Source organism: Terrapene carolina, unplaced genomic scaffold, assembly GCF_002925995.2.
Source record: "Terrapene carolina triunguis isolate 2854851 unplaced genomic scaffold, T_m_triunguis-2.0 Scaffold42, whole genome shotgun sequence".
Taxonomy (NCBI): domain Eukaryota; kingdom Metazoa; phylum Chordata; order Testudines; family Emydidae; genus Terrapene; species Terrapene triunguis.
Window position 1 is genome coordinate 252,888 of NW_020664393.1, and position 17,023 is coordinate 269,910.

At 40.2% G+C, this 17,023-nt stretch overlaps 1 protein-coding gene across 1 annotated transcript in view; it reads right to left on the bottom strand.

Annotated features, from left to right (window-relative positions):
• Positions 1-17,023, bottom strand: part of LOC112106981 (dermatan-sulfate epimerase) — a 296,569-nt gene that overhangs the window by 72,277 nt on the left and 207,269 nt on the right. The window contains exon 11 of the mRNA XM_026653475.1: positions 16,331-16,499. Within this exon, the coding sequence (XP_026509260.1) occupies positions 16,331-16,499 (169 nt within the window). The remainder of the gene's footprint in view (positions 1-16,330; positions 16,500-17,023) is intronic.

Here is a 17,023-nt window from a genome sequence, read left to right on the forward strand (position 1 = left end):
TACTTTTGACAACTTCCAAAATAACAAAAAAGTAAAAAAAAAAAACAAAGCAGGAATTTCTCAGCATCTTTATAATGTACCAGAAATGAAGGATTATAGAGAATTTTTTGACACATTTACCCTTTGCTCCTTATCTCCTTCACTTTGGCTGTCAACTTTGAGTCTCTCCCAAGAGTAAAATTGACAAGGAGCAACATGAATGTGACCTGAGTGTGTGTGTGAGTGTGTGTGTGTGTGTGTGTGTGTGTTGGGGGGGGGGGGGGGGCGGAGATTTTTTATGGCAGGAAAGTTTTTTATCAGCAGGCTCAACCTTATAACTTTGCTGATATTTATTGATAAATTAGTTTTTAGAAACAAACACTGAACACAAAAACTTCTTCAAAAGGTAACAAGATGTATAATGGCTTGCAACAATGTGACATCATGCATGCCAAACACAAAACAATGTATTTTGTGAAAAGGCTAGGCGTTAAGGGTAGGGTTGTCTATCTACTGCTCACACAAACACTGGACCAACTTCTCAAATAAGGTCACCTACATGGCACCAATAACATTTGTTCATGCATCCCTTGCATGTGTAAAACTTATTTTTGTGTATGAAAATGAACATTTGCTTGCACTAAGCATGAACAAGTACTAGCCCACAGGATAATCAATTCTGCACATTCAAAAACTCATTTGTTCATGCAAATATAGGTTTTACCTGGGCAACAGATGGGAAATAAATTTTTGGAGGTGAAAAAAAGGTACCCACATTTGAAAATGTAGCCCTTTGTGTTAATGAAAGTTATACTATGCATAAGTGGGACATTCTCACCCCTTACCACTAGTATAAAAACATCACTTTGTGTATAGCAAAAACAAGAGGGAACTTGCAGTTTTATTCCTGCCACCTCTTCCTCTCCCTCCCCCCAATTATGCAATATTTTAGTATTTTCTTGTTTGGGTAAATTATGTGTTTGTGAAAAAGGTCTGGATTGAGCATTTTACAAAGTGAAATCTACCGGTACTTTTTCTCTAAGGAACAGATTTCTCCACAGATTGGGCAGTGAGAGTGAATCTTTCTACATATTTAGATAATGGCATACAGAGTACACTTATAAAGTTTGCTGATGATACCAAGCTGGGAAGGGTTACCAGGTTTGTCTGATGAGATGCTCATTGTTCAGGTTTGCACTACCCTCTAGATATCTACTAATTTTTCTCATATTATTTGTTCCATTATTTTACAAGGGGTAAAAGTCAGATTTAAGGGATGGTAACAGCCAGGTGACTTAATTCCTATATTTATTTATTGTTTAAAATCAGCACTGCTTTTGCATTATGGAAGAGAGAGACAGGAAATCTGGCTTCAGTTTCTGACTGCCACCCACCCACTTGCTGGATGGCACTGGGAAAATCACAACATCTCTGTCCCTCATCTTCCTCCTGAGGTTAATGGTCAGTAAGAAGTAGATCCTGCAGACACTCATTTTTGTCCTTTCAGCTCAGATTGCCCAAAGGATGCCAGTTAGTGCCAATGATGATGGTGGTTTTTGCAATGTGAACTAGGAACTGGACTGCAATTTACTTTCATTTTATTATTTATCCAGACGAGGGTTGAGGTAATAAAATCCTCTTTCATTTCACTGTGTTTGCTTAATTGACAAAAGGGGATACATTTCTGGGAAAACCAACAGAAGATATTTTATCATGACTCTATATGTCTCTCTTCTTTACTCCCAAATCAGCTGTGGTAAGTGCAAAGTTCAAGTGAACTGTGAAGAACACTGCTTACTCTGTAAGTAACCTTAGCAACTTGATCATTACCATGAACCAACTAACTAACTAATGACAGCATTCACACATTTTAAGGTCAAATTGTGATAACCTAGTCTGACCTCCTGAATAACGCAGGCCACAGAACTTCACCCAGTCATTTCTGCATTCACCCCCGCTGCACCGCTGCCCGGGAGCTGCCCAAGGTAAGCCTGTGCCCCAACCCCACACCTCAATCCCCTGCCCCAGCCCTGACCCCCCCCTCCTGGAGCCACCTCCTGCACCCCAAACCCTTCATTCTTGGCCCCCGCCCAGAGCCCACACCCCAAGCCCAGAGCCCTGACCCCCTCCGGCACCCCAACCCTCTGCCCCAGGCTTGAGCCCCTCCAACACCCAAAACCCCTCATCCACAGCTCCGTTGGGTCGCGGGCATCAACAATTTTCTTCAACTGGGTCCCCAGAAAAAAAGTTTTAAAACCACTGTTTTAGGTGATGCCAATGGATACCACATTTATTAAGAGGTTGATAGGGATCTCTGAATCCTTATCAGTCACTGTGTGCTGGTACATCTCACAAAACAGTCAGATCAGAGTCACAGGCTGTTTATTTATTTTTATTTTTTTAAAGTTGTTGGAGTTGCAGCCCCATATCCACAGAGAAAGAAAGAGTATTATTCTGAGTGATTAGTAAAAGATTCAAGTAAATGCATAGAAGACAATTATAACCTAATCTAGACACAAGGCCTGCTTGGGTAAACTTAAGTATTAAGTCTCAATCCTTTCTGAGATTTCCTAGGAACAACCTGGTATATTAAACCAAAATAATCTTAAATAAGCTCTGCAGATGGGAAGGTATTTTTCCAACGAAAAACACAGTCCGAGACAAAAACAGACTTTTTCTGAAGTATATGGAGGAAAGTTATGAATCATTTTGCACTATTGACCCATACAGGCAGAGCCAACATTTTTTAACCCTGATACTACAGCAGCGTTCCTCATGGGGAATAGGAAGCTGTTCAGAAAACAGAACTTCCTTCTCCTTTCGTTTTCTGAGGTCAATGCCATTCCAGTCAATAGGGCAAACAAAACTGTTACAACTTTAAATAGTCAACAGCAGGGGGAATTTGTAACTCCATCCAAAAATATCCTCCAGATTATTATACAGAAATCCCCATCAACTATAGAGATACTTCAATGTACCCTTTAACTGTGGACTTTATTTTGGAAAAAGTAAAAATCCTGTCACTCTAACAGGAAATTATTAAATGAGGAAATCACGCAGGAAGGCCTTCGAAAGATTAATCAAAAGGCTGAATAGTGGCAAGTCCTGAAACCATTTACCCATACCATAGGGTTTTATCTCCAGGTGATATTATTATACAGATAGGGACAAATCCTCAGATGATGTAAATGGTCATAGTTCTAATGGAGCTATGATGAAGGTTTACACCAGCTGACAATCTGCCCCACATAGTACCACCTTTGCTTAGATTTAAAAGTTGTTGAAGAAAAAGGTGGAAAATATTCCATTTTTAAATAAAAATGAGTTTGAAGACAAAAGTAGTAAATGGTGTTACTGGAATAACATGCTTAGCTGAACTGTCATTGCAGAATGAGGGAACTTCCAAATGATCTACTGGGAGCTGTATGCAGTGTTGTTGTAGTTGTTTTGGTCCCAGGATATGAGAGACAAGGTGAGTGAAGTAATATCTTTTATTGGACCAACAAAAATTGGTCCAATAAAAGATATTACTCCACCCACCTTCTCTCTCTACTGGGAGTAGTCTTTCTACATGTAAAATATAGCATGGATGGGTCTTTTCAAACACCAAACTTCTTCATTTCCATGACTTAGAGGAGCTACTTCTGTTTCATAACACTCAAAGAGCTGTAGCATTCCAGTGGCAAAAAGCAAAATCAGAAATGGATTTATCTGATGTCGATTATTTCTCTTCAGCAGGTTCCAGTGCTGATTTTCCTAAACAGGAGATCAGGTGTCTGCCCTGTTAAAACAAAGCTTCTGAAACACTGAAGTCAGCAAGAGTGAAACATTCTTTCTAACAGCTATGACAGTCACCAGTGCTGCATGCACACCCTTATACTGAAAAGTAAAAAAGTAGGGGGAGAGAGGACAAAGGGGGAGCAAATCAGATTTCCTAGCAGTTAAGGAAAAACATGCCAGATGCAAACAAAGTTCTTCCTAATTTTTTAATGAATCAAAACACAAAGAAATTGAAGAAAAAAATGTTTTGGCCCCCTCCCCGAAGTAATATGCAGACTAGAAAATATCACTATGGATTTTCATAATCAATGTGTAAGTATCCTTTGAAAGATATCTCTCTGTGCTACTTATATGGCTCTCATCACCTCAGTATCTGAATGTCTCACAATAAGTAATGGATTTTATCCTCAACATCCCTGTTACGTACAGAAGTGCTATTATCCTCATTTTACAGACAGGGAAATGGGGTCCAAAGTAGGTTAAGGCCCAGACCCTAAGTGCCTACAGCCCTTTTGAAAATTAGATTTAGGTTCCTAAATCAGTTAGGCATTCCAACACTGAGAGCAGCAATGCCTAAATACCTTTAAAAATCTGAGTCCAAAGGCAGGTCCACACTACCGCTTAAGTCAGTCTAACTTACATCGCTCAGGGGTGTGAAAAAGACACTTCCCCCCGAGCGACACAAGTTACAGTGACCTAAGTGCTGTCCACACTAGTGCTATGTTGGCAGGAGACGCTCTCCCACCAACATAGCTTCCGCCTCTCGCGGAAGTGGAGAAATTATGCCGATGGGAGAGTGCTCTCCTGTCGGCATACAGTGTCTCCACCAGACGTGCTATAGCAGCGCAGCTGCATCTATGTAGCTGTGCTGATGCAGAGCTGCTAGTGTAGACCTGCCCTAAGTGACTTGCCTGAGGTCACACTAAAAAGTCTATGGCTGAAGTGGAAATCAAATAGGTCACATGAGTTCCATTACCTACTAGATCATTGCTCCCAAATTTGCTGTACACAATGGAAATATTTGAAACATTGCCTGGAGTCACCTGCCTTGGACAGAGAGCAGGACGGTATGCTTAAAGCACAGGTGATAGTAGAAATGCCTGCTTCCCATTGCAATTATCTGCAACCACCCTCCTCACAGCAGAGACACTCTTCTCCAGACCCCAAACTATGCACTTCCCCAATGCAGACCCCACAATTTAGACACTCATTTACCCATCTTTCCATCCCAGGCAGACACCCCCATTTTGTCTCCTTCTCCAATTTGAGCAGGCAAGCATTCAGCCTTATTTCCCCCACTTAAGAACTGGTCCTGGGTGCAGGTATGTTCCTCATGCAGTTGCATCTTCTGGTGTGTTCCCTATTTAGGGCAAGTATCCCAATGCTAGACTCATATATGCCCTCTTTCCCTGCCTAGCTGTCTGCTGCTGCTCCTCTTTGAAATGCTGATGCCAGACATGTTTTGGATATTGGATGATCCACAATCCATAGTATAGTAGTATGCTAGGTTCTCACACTTCAAGGAGAAGACAATGACCAGCCAGCAGCAGAAAGGTAGAATTGAATGGGAGTGCTGTCAAGTGGCAGGAGATTATTAAAATGTATACCAGCCAGGCAAAAATGCAGACTATTTATTAGTCAGAACAGGATGCCTTCAGCATTTGAAGCATCCTGGGTAAGTGCAGCCTGAACATGATACCACGTTTTGGTTTGGATGTCTCCTTTTGACATGTAATGCAAGACAACCAAACACGGAAATGGCGGGGTGACGGGATATGGAAATAAGACAGCCAGCCAAGCAGAATACCCTATCCACCATATGTAGCTTCTGTTTTTCTCTCCAAAGATGTACTGTGGGGAAAAAGGTGGAATGGCCAAGGAGCAGACTGGTCCAAAAGGAACATTCTCCCTCACACTTTCCATCTCCTATGTAATTCAAATTCTGTGCAAATGATGAGGTTTAGTCAAGAGATAAATTTCCTCAGTATATTTTAGGATATATATAAATTAAAAGAGAAATTGAAATTAACTAATATAACTAAATATAGAATAAAATGAGTCAAACAAAAATTATAAAATAACAACATTCTCTTAATGATCTGTATGGTAAAAAAAAGCACGGAGAGAGGAAAGTTCTTTAGAAACCTTGTGTATTTCTATCTTTATCTGACTTTAAATGCTTGAATGAGTCAGCCTGTAGAACTACCTAACAAGGTTTTAATGGCGGACACTAAAAACTCAACTGCAGGCACTAAGGCAGTGTCTGAGCATCGTGGGGGAATGAAGTTGAAGGTTTGAAACCTAAGGCCAGGTCTACACGTGGAAGGCTTTGCACGTACACTACACTGGCACAGCGCTCCTAGTATGGTTCCAACTCATACCAGCAAAAGAGTGATATAGATTATTTCAGCCCACCCCCAAGCAAAATAATCTTTATCAGCAAATGCACCATTTGTCAGTAGAACTGCATCTATGCTAGGACCTTTTGCCAGCACACCTCATCTCACCGCTGACTGACATATCAATGCTGCAAAAGATTATAACCTACACCTGGCCTAAGTAAGAGTTTCACTGTTCCATGGGATTGTTAGTGGACTTTGTCTTGCTGGAGATGGATGAAGCTGGAGAAACTGCAAGCAGACAATCTGTAAACTTCAGGTAGGATGCCGTGCAGATACAGATTGACAGTCAACTTCTGGTCAGGGGCCAGAGCACAGGTAGACGGCAAAGTGGTATACAGGCATGAATGTCCAGGGGGCTTACGGGAAAGAACTGGAGGACCATAACATCTGGATTGCTGTGACTGCCTGTGACTGTATATTTTTATTGCAGTTACCTCAAAGTAGCAATACATGTTAAAGGGTACCTTGGGTTCTTCCCTTCAGCTCAGGGAGTGGTGGCTGCCTTGCCTTGTGGCATTGATAGAGGCCTTGGATGTGTGAACACAGAGCATGTTAAGGGAAAAAACAGTAGCTGAGCATGAGTTAAGTCTGCACTGAAGACTTAATTGTAGAAAGTAATTGTAACAGAGTGGCAGACCCTGTCAGCAGGAGTTGGAACCCTGCAGGGGAATTCTGATTGATTCTTATTCACTGAATGGGGCAGGTGTGGTTCATTAATGCTACCCTGGATATAAGGGAAGTAGGAGTAGAGTGCTAGATTGTGACTGAGAAGCCATAAAGGGAGAAATCCTAGATAAGAGCCATGACTGGGAGAAGCTTTGTCCTCGAGTTGTTTTGAGTTATCTTGTTAATCAAGGAGGGGCAGGCTGTATACCAACCCACAGTATGTACGTTCTATGATAGGACGGGATAAAGGCTGTAACCATTTCCAGTAAAATTTTAGGATACTGAGAAAAACAATTCTTCAAGTCCGGTTAAAGGATATGCACCATCCTACTGCTCTGGGATACAGTCAGGACCCAATTACAGCCTGAAAATGAAATTATACTGCCTGAGTTGAAGGATAACATTACAGTGGAAATAACTGAGTGGTTCTCCCTCCTTAATGAGTTGCCCATATGTTTACCCCTTTAATCGTTTAGAGGTGGCTATGCTTTGACATGTCACAGTGCAGAAGAAAGATTACAGGAACATTTCTGTCAGTCATTGGCGAGGAAGTAATCTTTAGGGTTATGCATGATTTGATAAGAACTCCAGGGGCACAAGTCAATACATCTATATGGGGCCAAAAGGATTTAATAAATCATAATACAAACAAAAGGAAACGTACTGTTTATGTTCAAAGTAATTCTCAAAGAATCATACCAAATAGTTCAACAATTTTCTTTAATAAGGTGACCCAAAGACTCTTTACAAGCCAGTTTTAATGTACATTTGCTTTTATCAAAAAGCAGTTTATTGTGGTTTTCAGCACTAATTTTCATTTGAGGAAACAAATTTATTTTCTTTTAAATAGTAATCTGCAGTGTTGGCACTCTTTATATCTCTCAAATCAAGACTACAACTACAACAATTCAAAACAGCTCTATATCACAGCTGATGCTTTTCAGTTCAGATGTATGCAAACAATGCTTCAGAGCAAGATACTGGCAATATATTTAAAACACACATCCTCTCTGCAGCAATTTCTCTTTGATGACAATTTATCCACTTGTAGGAAAACCCCCACAGAAACATCAGAAATTTGAAATGATCCTGTTCACTAAACAAATCATGTAATTTATTTAAAAAAGCCTTTCTTCCCTCAGTGCTTCCTTTATAAAAAATAATCTTTCAGGATTTTCCATGGAAACTACCATTCAAGCATAAGAAAGGTCTAAATTTGCGCAACCTTTTTTTAAAGTTAGGTACAGGTCAATACTGTAGAGAAGCATTCTATCTTTGTACTTGGAGACTAAAAAATATACAGCTGAACCTCACTAATCTGCACTAATGACTGGGATACACTTCAGATTAATGGATTCTGCCAATGAACGAGCAATTTATCTATCTAAGTATTTACAGGGCCTTCACATTGTAGTATCTGAGCAAGTACAGGCTTGTAACCCCACTGCAGGCACTGGAAAGACTCCCATTAATTTCAATGGAACTTAGTTGAAGAAATGTAATTGAAAAAAATAGAACAAATGCCTCATAATATGTACTTTGTTTATGTTTGACAACTGTAGTTTAGTCTTAATTATTTATGATAAATTTCTGAGTATACCAGTAAATAAATGGTAAAATTAATGACTTCTTAGCAATATAAGATCTCTCTAGACTACTCAGCTATTAAATATTTACTGAAGGAGAGATGTGGAACGGTTATTTTTTGGTGCAAAATATAGAATTGTGCAGATGTATGAGGTGCAATCTCGAATACTTCTACTATACCAGGTACATCTGTCTTCTGTTTTCTATTGCACCCATAATTTGCAGCTCTAAGCAGAAACATGAGCTTCTTTGACACGGTTCAGTGGCAATTTTATCATCACATTTACACAACAAGAAGAGTGACCCCCCTAGACCCTTTGCATATTTTGGGAGACAGAATATACCCCCTTCGGCATCTTTAAAGAGATGGCTTTGACAAATTATACCACCAACTGGGATCTTGCTCTTCCATCAGTTAATTGCAATAATGATAAGGCATGAAGGAATACTTATGCACTTACATGGGCACAGCATGACTGGATTTTAGATGGTTTGTTAGATTTCCAAACATATGCATTATCCTCCTAAACCCAAATGAGAATGGATTTGAAATGCGTGTCTGAATATAAAATAATGTTTGCATTTTAAAAGAACAGCTATAAAATGTAAAATAAAGGTTACACCCAGAAAATATCTAGATTTTCCACTAATTTTTCTTTAAACCACACCTATTTTAAAGCTTCCAGGTGGCTCATTCTCTTGTTCCTTGTCTGTAGCAGTACTCCCAACCTCAAGCATTCAAAAGTTATGAGACAGGCCCCAAAATCTTGAGATTGGCCTAAATTCTGAGATTTTGTAAAAACTAATAAATGTTGAGTTCTTTTTATTTGGCTTCTGGGCTTGGGGCCTTTAGGTTTCACATTTTCAAGCTTTTCTCTGCAACCATGAGAGCTAGAAATTTTTTAAAAAGCGTGAGTGAGTGAGAGAACTCAGTCTCAGACTCTTATATAATCACAGGATTCCAGGAGCTGGGGCTATAAGAAAAACATCAAGTATAAGGAGATTCACAATAAAATCATGACAGTTTATATCACTGCTGTAGACCTTGGGACCAAGAAAAATATTAGTCTCCTGGTCAAATTAAAAACAGTGGCATTGGCACTACTAATGGTTTGGCATTTAGTGGCCTTTTGAAATAAGAAAATACTTCGCTTGAAAGTAATATATTGTTTAGACCTGACATCCTCCATATATAATACCGGCTATTGTTGATGGAATAGCTACACTGAACAGGACATGTATATATTTAAATGGATAATGGGTAACATGATCAAAAGTCAACAGCAAAAAGTGAGAATGAGAGACCCCTCACACCACACAAGATGTCAGAGCCATATTTTCTAAGTGACTGACACACAGCCTCTGGAAAAGGAGGTGATATTTTACACACCCAGGTTTATGCAAAACGTCAGACATGCAAAGCCTCTAATCTGTATGTACAAACTGGTATGCAAAACTGTACATATAATTTTGGAGGCTGCTTTTGAAAATATGGCCGCCGCCATTCTTCTATTTGGAGAATGTGAACGGAAACTGATGGAGATTGAAATTGAGGAAGGACACAAAGACAGAGCACGGACTGTAGGGTTGGCCTCCTGGTTAAGGGACTTGACTACAAGTCACTTAACCTCTGTGTGATTCAGTTTCCACATCTTCAAAATACTTCCCTACCCACTAGGGGAAGCAATTGAGAATTAGCTCATAGAAGTGATTTCAGCCCCTTTGAGCTGAGCTGCTATATAAATATAATTATTTTTTATCTCAGTTCCCCTTTACTTTATCAAAGGTACAATTCAGAATGCAACTCTCGTATTTGGTTGACTTCCTTAAAAATGCTTAAAAGTCAAGATGATAATATCTTAAAATAACACTTATTTCACTTTCACAGTTTTATTTCAGTTTCATTGCAAACTGAAGTAGATACATGGGGCTCACCACATAATACTATTTTTATTTATTTATTTATTTATTTTTGTCCTCTGGGCAATTCTAACAATAAACAAAGTTTAGGTTGGATATTAGGAAAAACTTTTTCACTAGGAGGGTGAAGCACTGGAATGGGTTACCTAGGGAGGTGGTGGAATCTCCATCCTTAGAGGTTTTTAAGGTCAGGCTTGACAAAGCCATGGCTGGGATGATTTAGTTGGGGATTGGTCCTGCTTTGAGCAGGGGGTTGGACTAGATGACCTCCTGAGGTCCCTTCCAACCCTGATATTCTATGATTCTTTGTTTTATGATTAAGGAATATTAAGACAGATGTCCTATTTTAAGAGGCAATGATAGTATCAGCTAAAATCCAAAGGCAGAGAATATTTTCTTTCTTAACCAATGAGCAACCCAGATTATTGCTGAAGAGACTGGGATGTTCATACTATTATCTGCTGTTATTTTCAGCCAGATGATTGGAGGAGCAACCAAAGATGCTCCACATTGAAGCTGGTACAAATGGTGGAAGGCAGAATGGAAAAAGCAAAAGTTACCTTTACTTAAAGTTAACATCTTAAAAAGCTAGCCTGACAAAAGGGGAGAGTTGAAGGGAGAGGAAACAAGGATGGGAGGTATCTGAATCTGGAAGGAAATGTTTTAAGTAACATTTTATTTATACATAATAAAAATACCTAGCAATTCCTACTTTACAGATGGGGAAACTGAGGGTAAGTGCTACTGAGTCAGTGGTAGTGTCTGCACATGATAAAAACCGTATGGCACCAAGTCTCAGAGCCCAGGTAAGCTGACTTTGGCTTGCGGGGCTCTGGCAGTGGGACTATAAAATTGCAGCACAGATGTTCAGGCTCAGGTTGGAGCCTGGACTCTGAGACCTTCTCCCCTTGCGGGGTCTTATGTATGTTTATTGCAATTAAACACCTGCAGCTGGCCTGTGCCAGCTGACTCAAGCTCAGGCTAAGGGGCTGTTTAACTGAGGTGTAGATGTTCAGGCTTGGCTGGAGCCTGAGCTCTGGGACCCTGTGAGGGGAGCAGGTCCCAGAGCTTGGGTCCAGCCCAAGCCCGAACGGCTACACCACAATTAAACACCCTCTTAGCCCGAGTCCCGCAATGCCAAGTCAGCTGGCATGGGCCAACTGCTGGTTTTTAATTACAGTGTAGCCATGCGTTTAGACCCTAGGCTCTAGCCTGAGCCCAAAAGTTTACCCTGAAATTTTATTGCCCCGCAGCCCAAGCCCTGCGAGCCCGAGTCAGCTGACCTGGGCCAGCCATGTCCATGCCATGGGTCTTTTATCGCAGTGTAGACATACTCAGTATCACAGCCAAGCTTAGAATTTAGAATTTCTGTCCCCACTGTTGAACTCACCCCATGCCGCTGTCATTTAAAACCTCAGTATCTCTGAAGTGAGGATAGTGAAGTAAAAAGAACAATGATTTTTATTGAAATAGAAAGATAGCTATATAAGAGTATTATTATTATAAAATGGGGATAGAGATGAAGCAAAACTCTTTTTGAAGGAGATATGACACCATCACTGAAAGATGCCACCAGACTATTTTCTTCAGCAAAGTACTCATTTTATCTATTAAAACATACAACTAGCTTTATATTTTGATTGTATGGGATAAAGCAAAAGCTCTGACAGCAACACCTACTTTAAAAGACCTTTCCTATAAATACTCTTTGATAAATGGCTCTTATAATGTAGCTATTTTGCTAACTGAGTACTGCACCGTTTACTTTTACATGTGTAAAATCTTTAGGTATAACTCCTAAAAGGCATAGTAGAGCTGGTCAAACCTATTTTGAGGATAAAAATTGAAATTTCAAAGTTGCTGTTGTTTCAAAGTTTTCAAAACACACCCATATTTTCCCCCCAATTTTTTCATGTTTTTCCCAATTATTTTAAAAATTAAAAATGATAAAAAACATTATGGAAAATTTTCATTTACAAAAACCCTGTTATTGATAACATATTCAATAGGGTTTTTGATTAAAATTTAGAACCCCAAAAGCTTTTGTGATAAAATGTAAAATTTCAACAATGCTGACAATTTTTGATGGAAAATTTTGTTTTGGTAAAAAAAGGTCATTTTTTAAAGGAAAAAAAAATTGTTTAAAAAGTATCAACCAATTCTACTAAAATATTGTCCCTGTTCTGGATATAATACTCACTATTTTAAAAAGACAAATGCAAAGTGCTCCACTTAGGAAGGAACAATCAGTTTCACACATACAGAATGGGAAGAGACTGTCTAGGAAGGAGTATGGCAGAAAGGGATCTCTAGGGGTTATAGTGGACCACAAGCTAAATATGAGTCAACAATGTGATGCTGTTGAAAAAAAAGCAAACATGATTCTGGGATGCATTAACAGGTGTGTTGTGAACAAGACACGAGAAGTCATTCTTCCACTCTACTCTGCACTGGTTAGGCCTCAACTGGAGTATTGTGTTCAGTTCTGGGCACCGCATTTCAAGAAAGATGTGGAGAAATTGGAGAGGGTCCAGAGAAGAGCAAGAAGAATGATTAAAGGTCTAGAGAACATGACCTATGAAGGAAGGCTGAAAGAATTGGGTTTGTTTAGTTTGGAAAAGAGAAGACTGAGAGGGGACATGATAGCAGTTTTCAGGTATCTAAAAGGGTGTCATAAGGAGGAGGGAGAAAACTTGTTCATCTTATCCTCTAAGGATAGAACAAGAAGCAATGGGCTTAAACTGCAGCAATGGAGGTTTAGGTTGGACATTAGGAAAAAGTTCCTAACTGTCAGGATGGTTAAACACTGGAATAAATTGCCTAGGGAGGTTGTGGAACCTCCATCTCTGGAGATATTTAAGAGTAGGTTAGATAAATGTCTATCAGGGATGGTCTAGACAGTATTTGGTCCTGTCATGAGGGCAGGGGACTGGACTCGATGACCTCTCGAGGTCCCTTCCAGTCCTAGAATCTATGAATCTATGAAAAAACAGTACACAAGTTTCTGGCAGAGTTGCCACTTCAGTTTGCCCTCTACTGGCCAGATGTGGTATTGCAGAACCCTTGCCTCAGTTTCCCATTGTCTTTTGGCCTACTCCAACTGCAAGTGTCCTGTCCCTTCAGCCAGACCACTCTGCAAAGTCCTGCTCCTTCCAGGGAGGCAAAAATTCTTTATTGAAATCCAACTAAAAATGTGAGAACTGAATCTTTAGCTCCACCAGGCTCAACAGCCTTGTCTTCCTCACAGGCACAGTTCAGCCTTCATAGTCTTTCCCCATGACTCAGCATTTGCTCTTGTGCCTCAAACAACCCCAAAAGCCAGGGGCTGGCCCACTCCTCCCCTCCCACAGGAGTTCAGGCAGGCTGCAGCTCATCAGGGTACCTGCCTCCAGTCAGGCTTCCAACTCACCCTGTCTGCTCTTCTCTCCTTTCCACTTCTCAGCCTTCCCTCAGGCTGCTTCTCAGAGAGAAGACACTCCCCATCTCCTCTCTCCTGGGTCTCCTGACTCCAGCTAAGCTCACCTTGCTCTTTATGGAAATCTCCAGCTCTCCCCCAGCAGCTGGGTCTGATATCTAAGTTGAGCCATGTGATCTCCAGGCGATTAGGATCAGCTGGTGGTGAGGGAGGGTAGCTGATCTGTGACAGGCTGAACCCTTAAAGGCCAGCCAGCCTGTGACAAAGTCATTCTTTGGATTTCCATGAACATTTCTGTCAGATCTTTGCTTTTAAATGATAATGTCCTTCAGGCATGGCCGATGTGTTTGTGACATGACAGGAACAAGCATACTGGTGGGGAAAAAGAAAGCACTACAGAGCACATCAACCGCATATAGCTGGTCGTCTAGCTAGTTATTCCAAAACAAATGCAGCAAAGCCAAACTTACAATCTCTGCCAAAAAATCAAGGTTAGGCCAGCCAAGACAAACAAGACTTACACAGCTTGTCCTAAAGTCAGTCAGACAAGTCACTGTAGTGGGGTCAGGACCTCCCCAACATCAAATAATGAATGGACCTTTTAAAAACTCTCTCTTTGAAGAAGTGTATAAAGTTCTTATACAGCTCTACTTATCCTCTACTATAATGTGCACAGTTACAAGTTTAAAAATGTTGGTTCTGATTTTTCCCTTAGCTCATGTGCCTGGGTTACATCTTAGCTTCCAGAGTCATCATTCCCCTAATATTTATCACATTGAGGGAACGCTCCATGACACACAATTCTTCCACCCCATGTGGCCAGGATCCAGACACCATAGAGAACCTTCTGCAGTAGGGTGACCAGATGTCCCGATTTTATAGGGACAGTCCAGATTTTTGGGTCTTTTTCTTATATAGGCTCCTATTACCCCCCACCCCCGTCCTGATTTTTCATACTTGCTGTCTGGTCACCCTACTCTGCAGTGTTGAGAATCCACAGGTAGAGAAGGACTAGGAGAGGGAGAGTCAGTGTGCAATGCACTGCCCTCTAAGGCCTGCAATGCAGCCTTAACCTTTGTGCTGTCCCCCACCATCTGAAGTGGGAAATATCCCTTCAAGACTTTGCCAGCCCAGGAAAAAGAGCTGTGTTTTCAGGGAACTGGAGTGGGGGGAACTAGCCCCAAAACAGGGCCAACCCTGCAGATTTCCCCTGGACCCATGGCATCCAAAGGCAAAAATGCTGTCAAAGGGTACGCAAACCCTACCCACTAGAATGAATCAGGGAAAACTCTGTGAGGGGAACTTCATGGAGGTTTCCTTTCCCTTAGTTCTTTTCATGGCTAGAGGTAATTGGGCCACTTAACTTTGGAATGATAGAAACTTTGCCTGCAGCAAAGGATAGAATATAATTAAGTTACATTGTATTGGGCTAATTGTTTTGTAATATCCTTATAATGTAGCTGCATTCTCAGAATATACTGGCACAGAACAGAACTATTCAGTGGTATCTTTAGCTGATTACTAAACATTATCGCCCTTTGTAAGTGTGAGTAGTAATTCAGCCTATGTGCTGGCAATGGCTGTAGAATTAACTTTGTTTGGCAATTCTGGAATTCTCTCTCAGACTAGTTATTCTTTCTTTTTATGCATGACATAGACTCAACACTGAGCCAAGAGGCTTTTAAATGGTGCACTTTTTGAATTAATCATAACACTTATTCAATGACCTATGTACTCCTTTAAGATATGAAGAGTTAAGAGCATTCAGCATGGAAATTGAATGGGTTAGACTAGGACCGTAATGGAAGAAGAACTCTTCACCACTACTAGTAGGTCATCAACCTTTTGAATCCAGCTCAAGTCTACTGTGATTGCAAAGTTATTCATATAAGATGCTGCTTGGTTAACAAAATGAAATGAGTTAGTGGTCTCAGTCCAGGTTCTGTTAGGCATGTGATAATATCAAAAATCCACCAAAACTGGCACCCTTGTTGGCAGTCTCAATAGACAGACAGATGGTTGCATGAACCTTGAGTCTGAACTTGCCTCTCATCTCCAGAGAGGTAGCCCTTTTAGGTCAGGGTTAAAGCATACTGCCACTGCTGGTGACAGGCCTGTTTTGCAGATAAAGAGGTGAACTGATCCAGAAAAGATAAATCAACTGAAACAAATAGTTTTGACTTTTTTTTAAAGGCTAACTTAGCTTGTGTGTATATCTCCTAGTTTTGCTCTGCACTAAGAGCAGAAGTAGCAAAATTCTGTGAGAAAGACCAGGCAAAAACCAAGAAATAGAAGAAATCCTTCAGTAAACGTCCAGCCCCATTGTCAAACCAAAGAGAATCAGATAAAAGTCTGAATATTTAAAGGCACCCCTGAAAATCAAACTAGTCCAGCCTACAACTATTATGAAAATAACCATCAAAATAATTAATAGTGACTGGCCGTTTACTGTTGAGTGTTATCAGGAAAATTAGTTTTGATGAGTTTTGAAAATAGAATTTCTCTCAAGGTAGTATCTACAATGTAAAAGCATTACTTCTGGACACTTTAAATATTCACTAATAAGAACAGTCTTCCTTACCTGCTATTGCTTCAAGTCTTGGAATTGCAATAGTGCTATAAGCACTGATACATTTGCAAGACCATGTGTTAGTTAAGGTTTCCTCTGCACTTTCCAGTCCTGAGATGCTGTCCACAAAGAAAGAGCCCCACTGTTTAGATACTGAATAAGGAGCTTTTGGGTGATGTCCCTGAAATTAAATAAATAAATAAATAAATAAAATTAGAAACCCCAACATAAACTCAATCATTATAATTAGTCAATATTGTATCTTCCTTCTCTATTTAGCCCACAAATATTATTTTAAGAAGTTCTGAAGCTATCCACTGTTTTCTTAGTAAAACTATTATTTCTTACAAGCAACATGACTGAAAAAGCAAACTGGGAAAAAACACCAAAACCACCCCAAACCTTTCAGTTTTGCTCTTAACTGGTTCTCTATGACATATAAAGTCATTGTTTTCTTCAATTTGTTTTTCCATCTAAGGTAATATGAATACCTCACTTCCCGCTCTTTGCTGGAGGACCTGAGACATCATGATGCATGAGGCTGTAACCTCAGCTACCGTTCTGACTTCTCTCACTTTAGGAGAGAGTGTATGCTGAATTTCAGAGTAACCATAGGGAAAATATTATTTTGATTGTCTAAGATTCAGCATCCTTCCCTCATCCTTCCCTGCTCTTGGGAATTACTACTCAGGTCCCCTCGCAAAA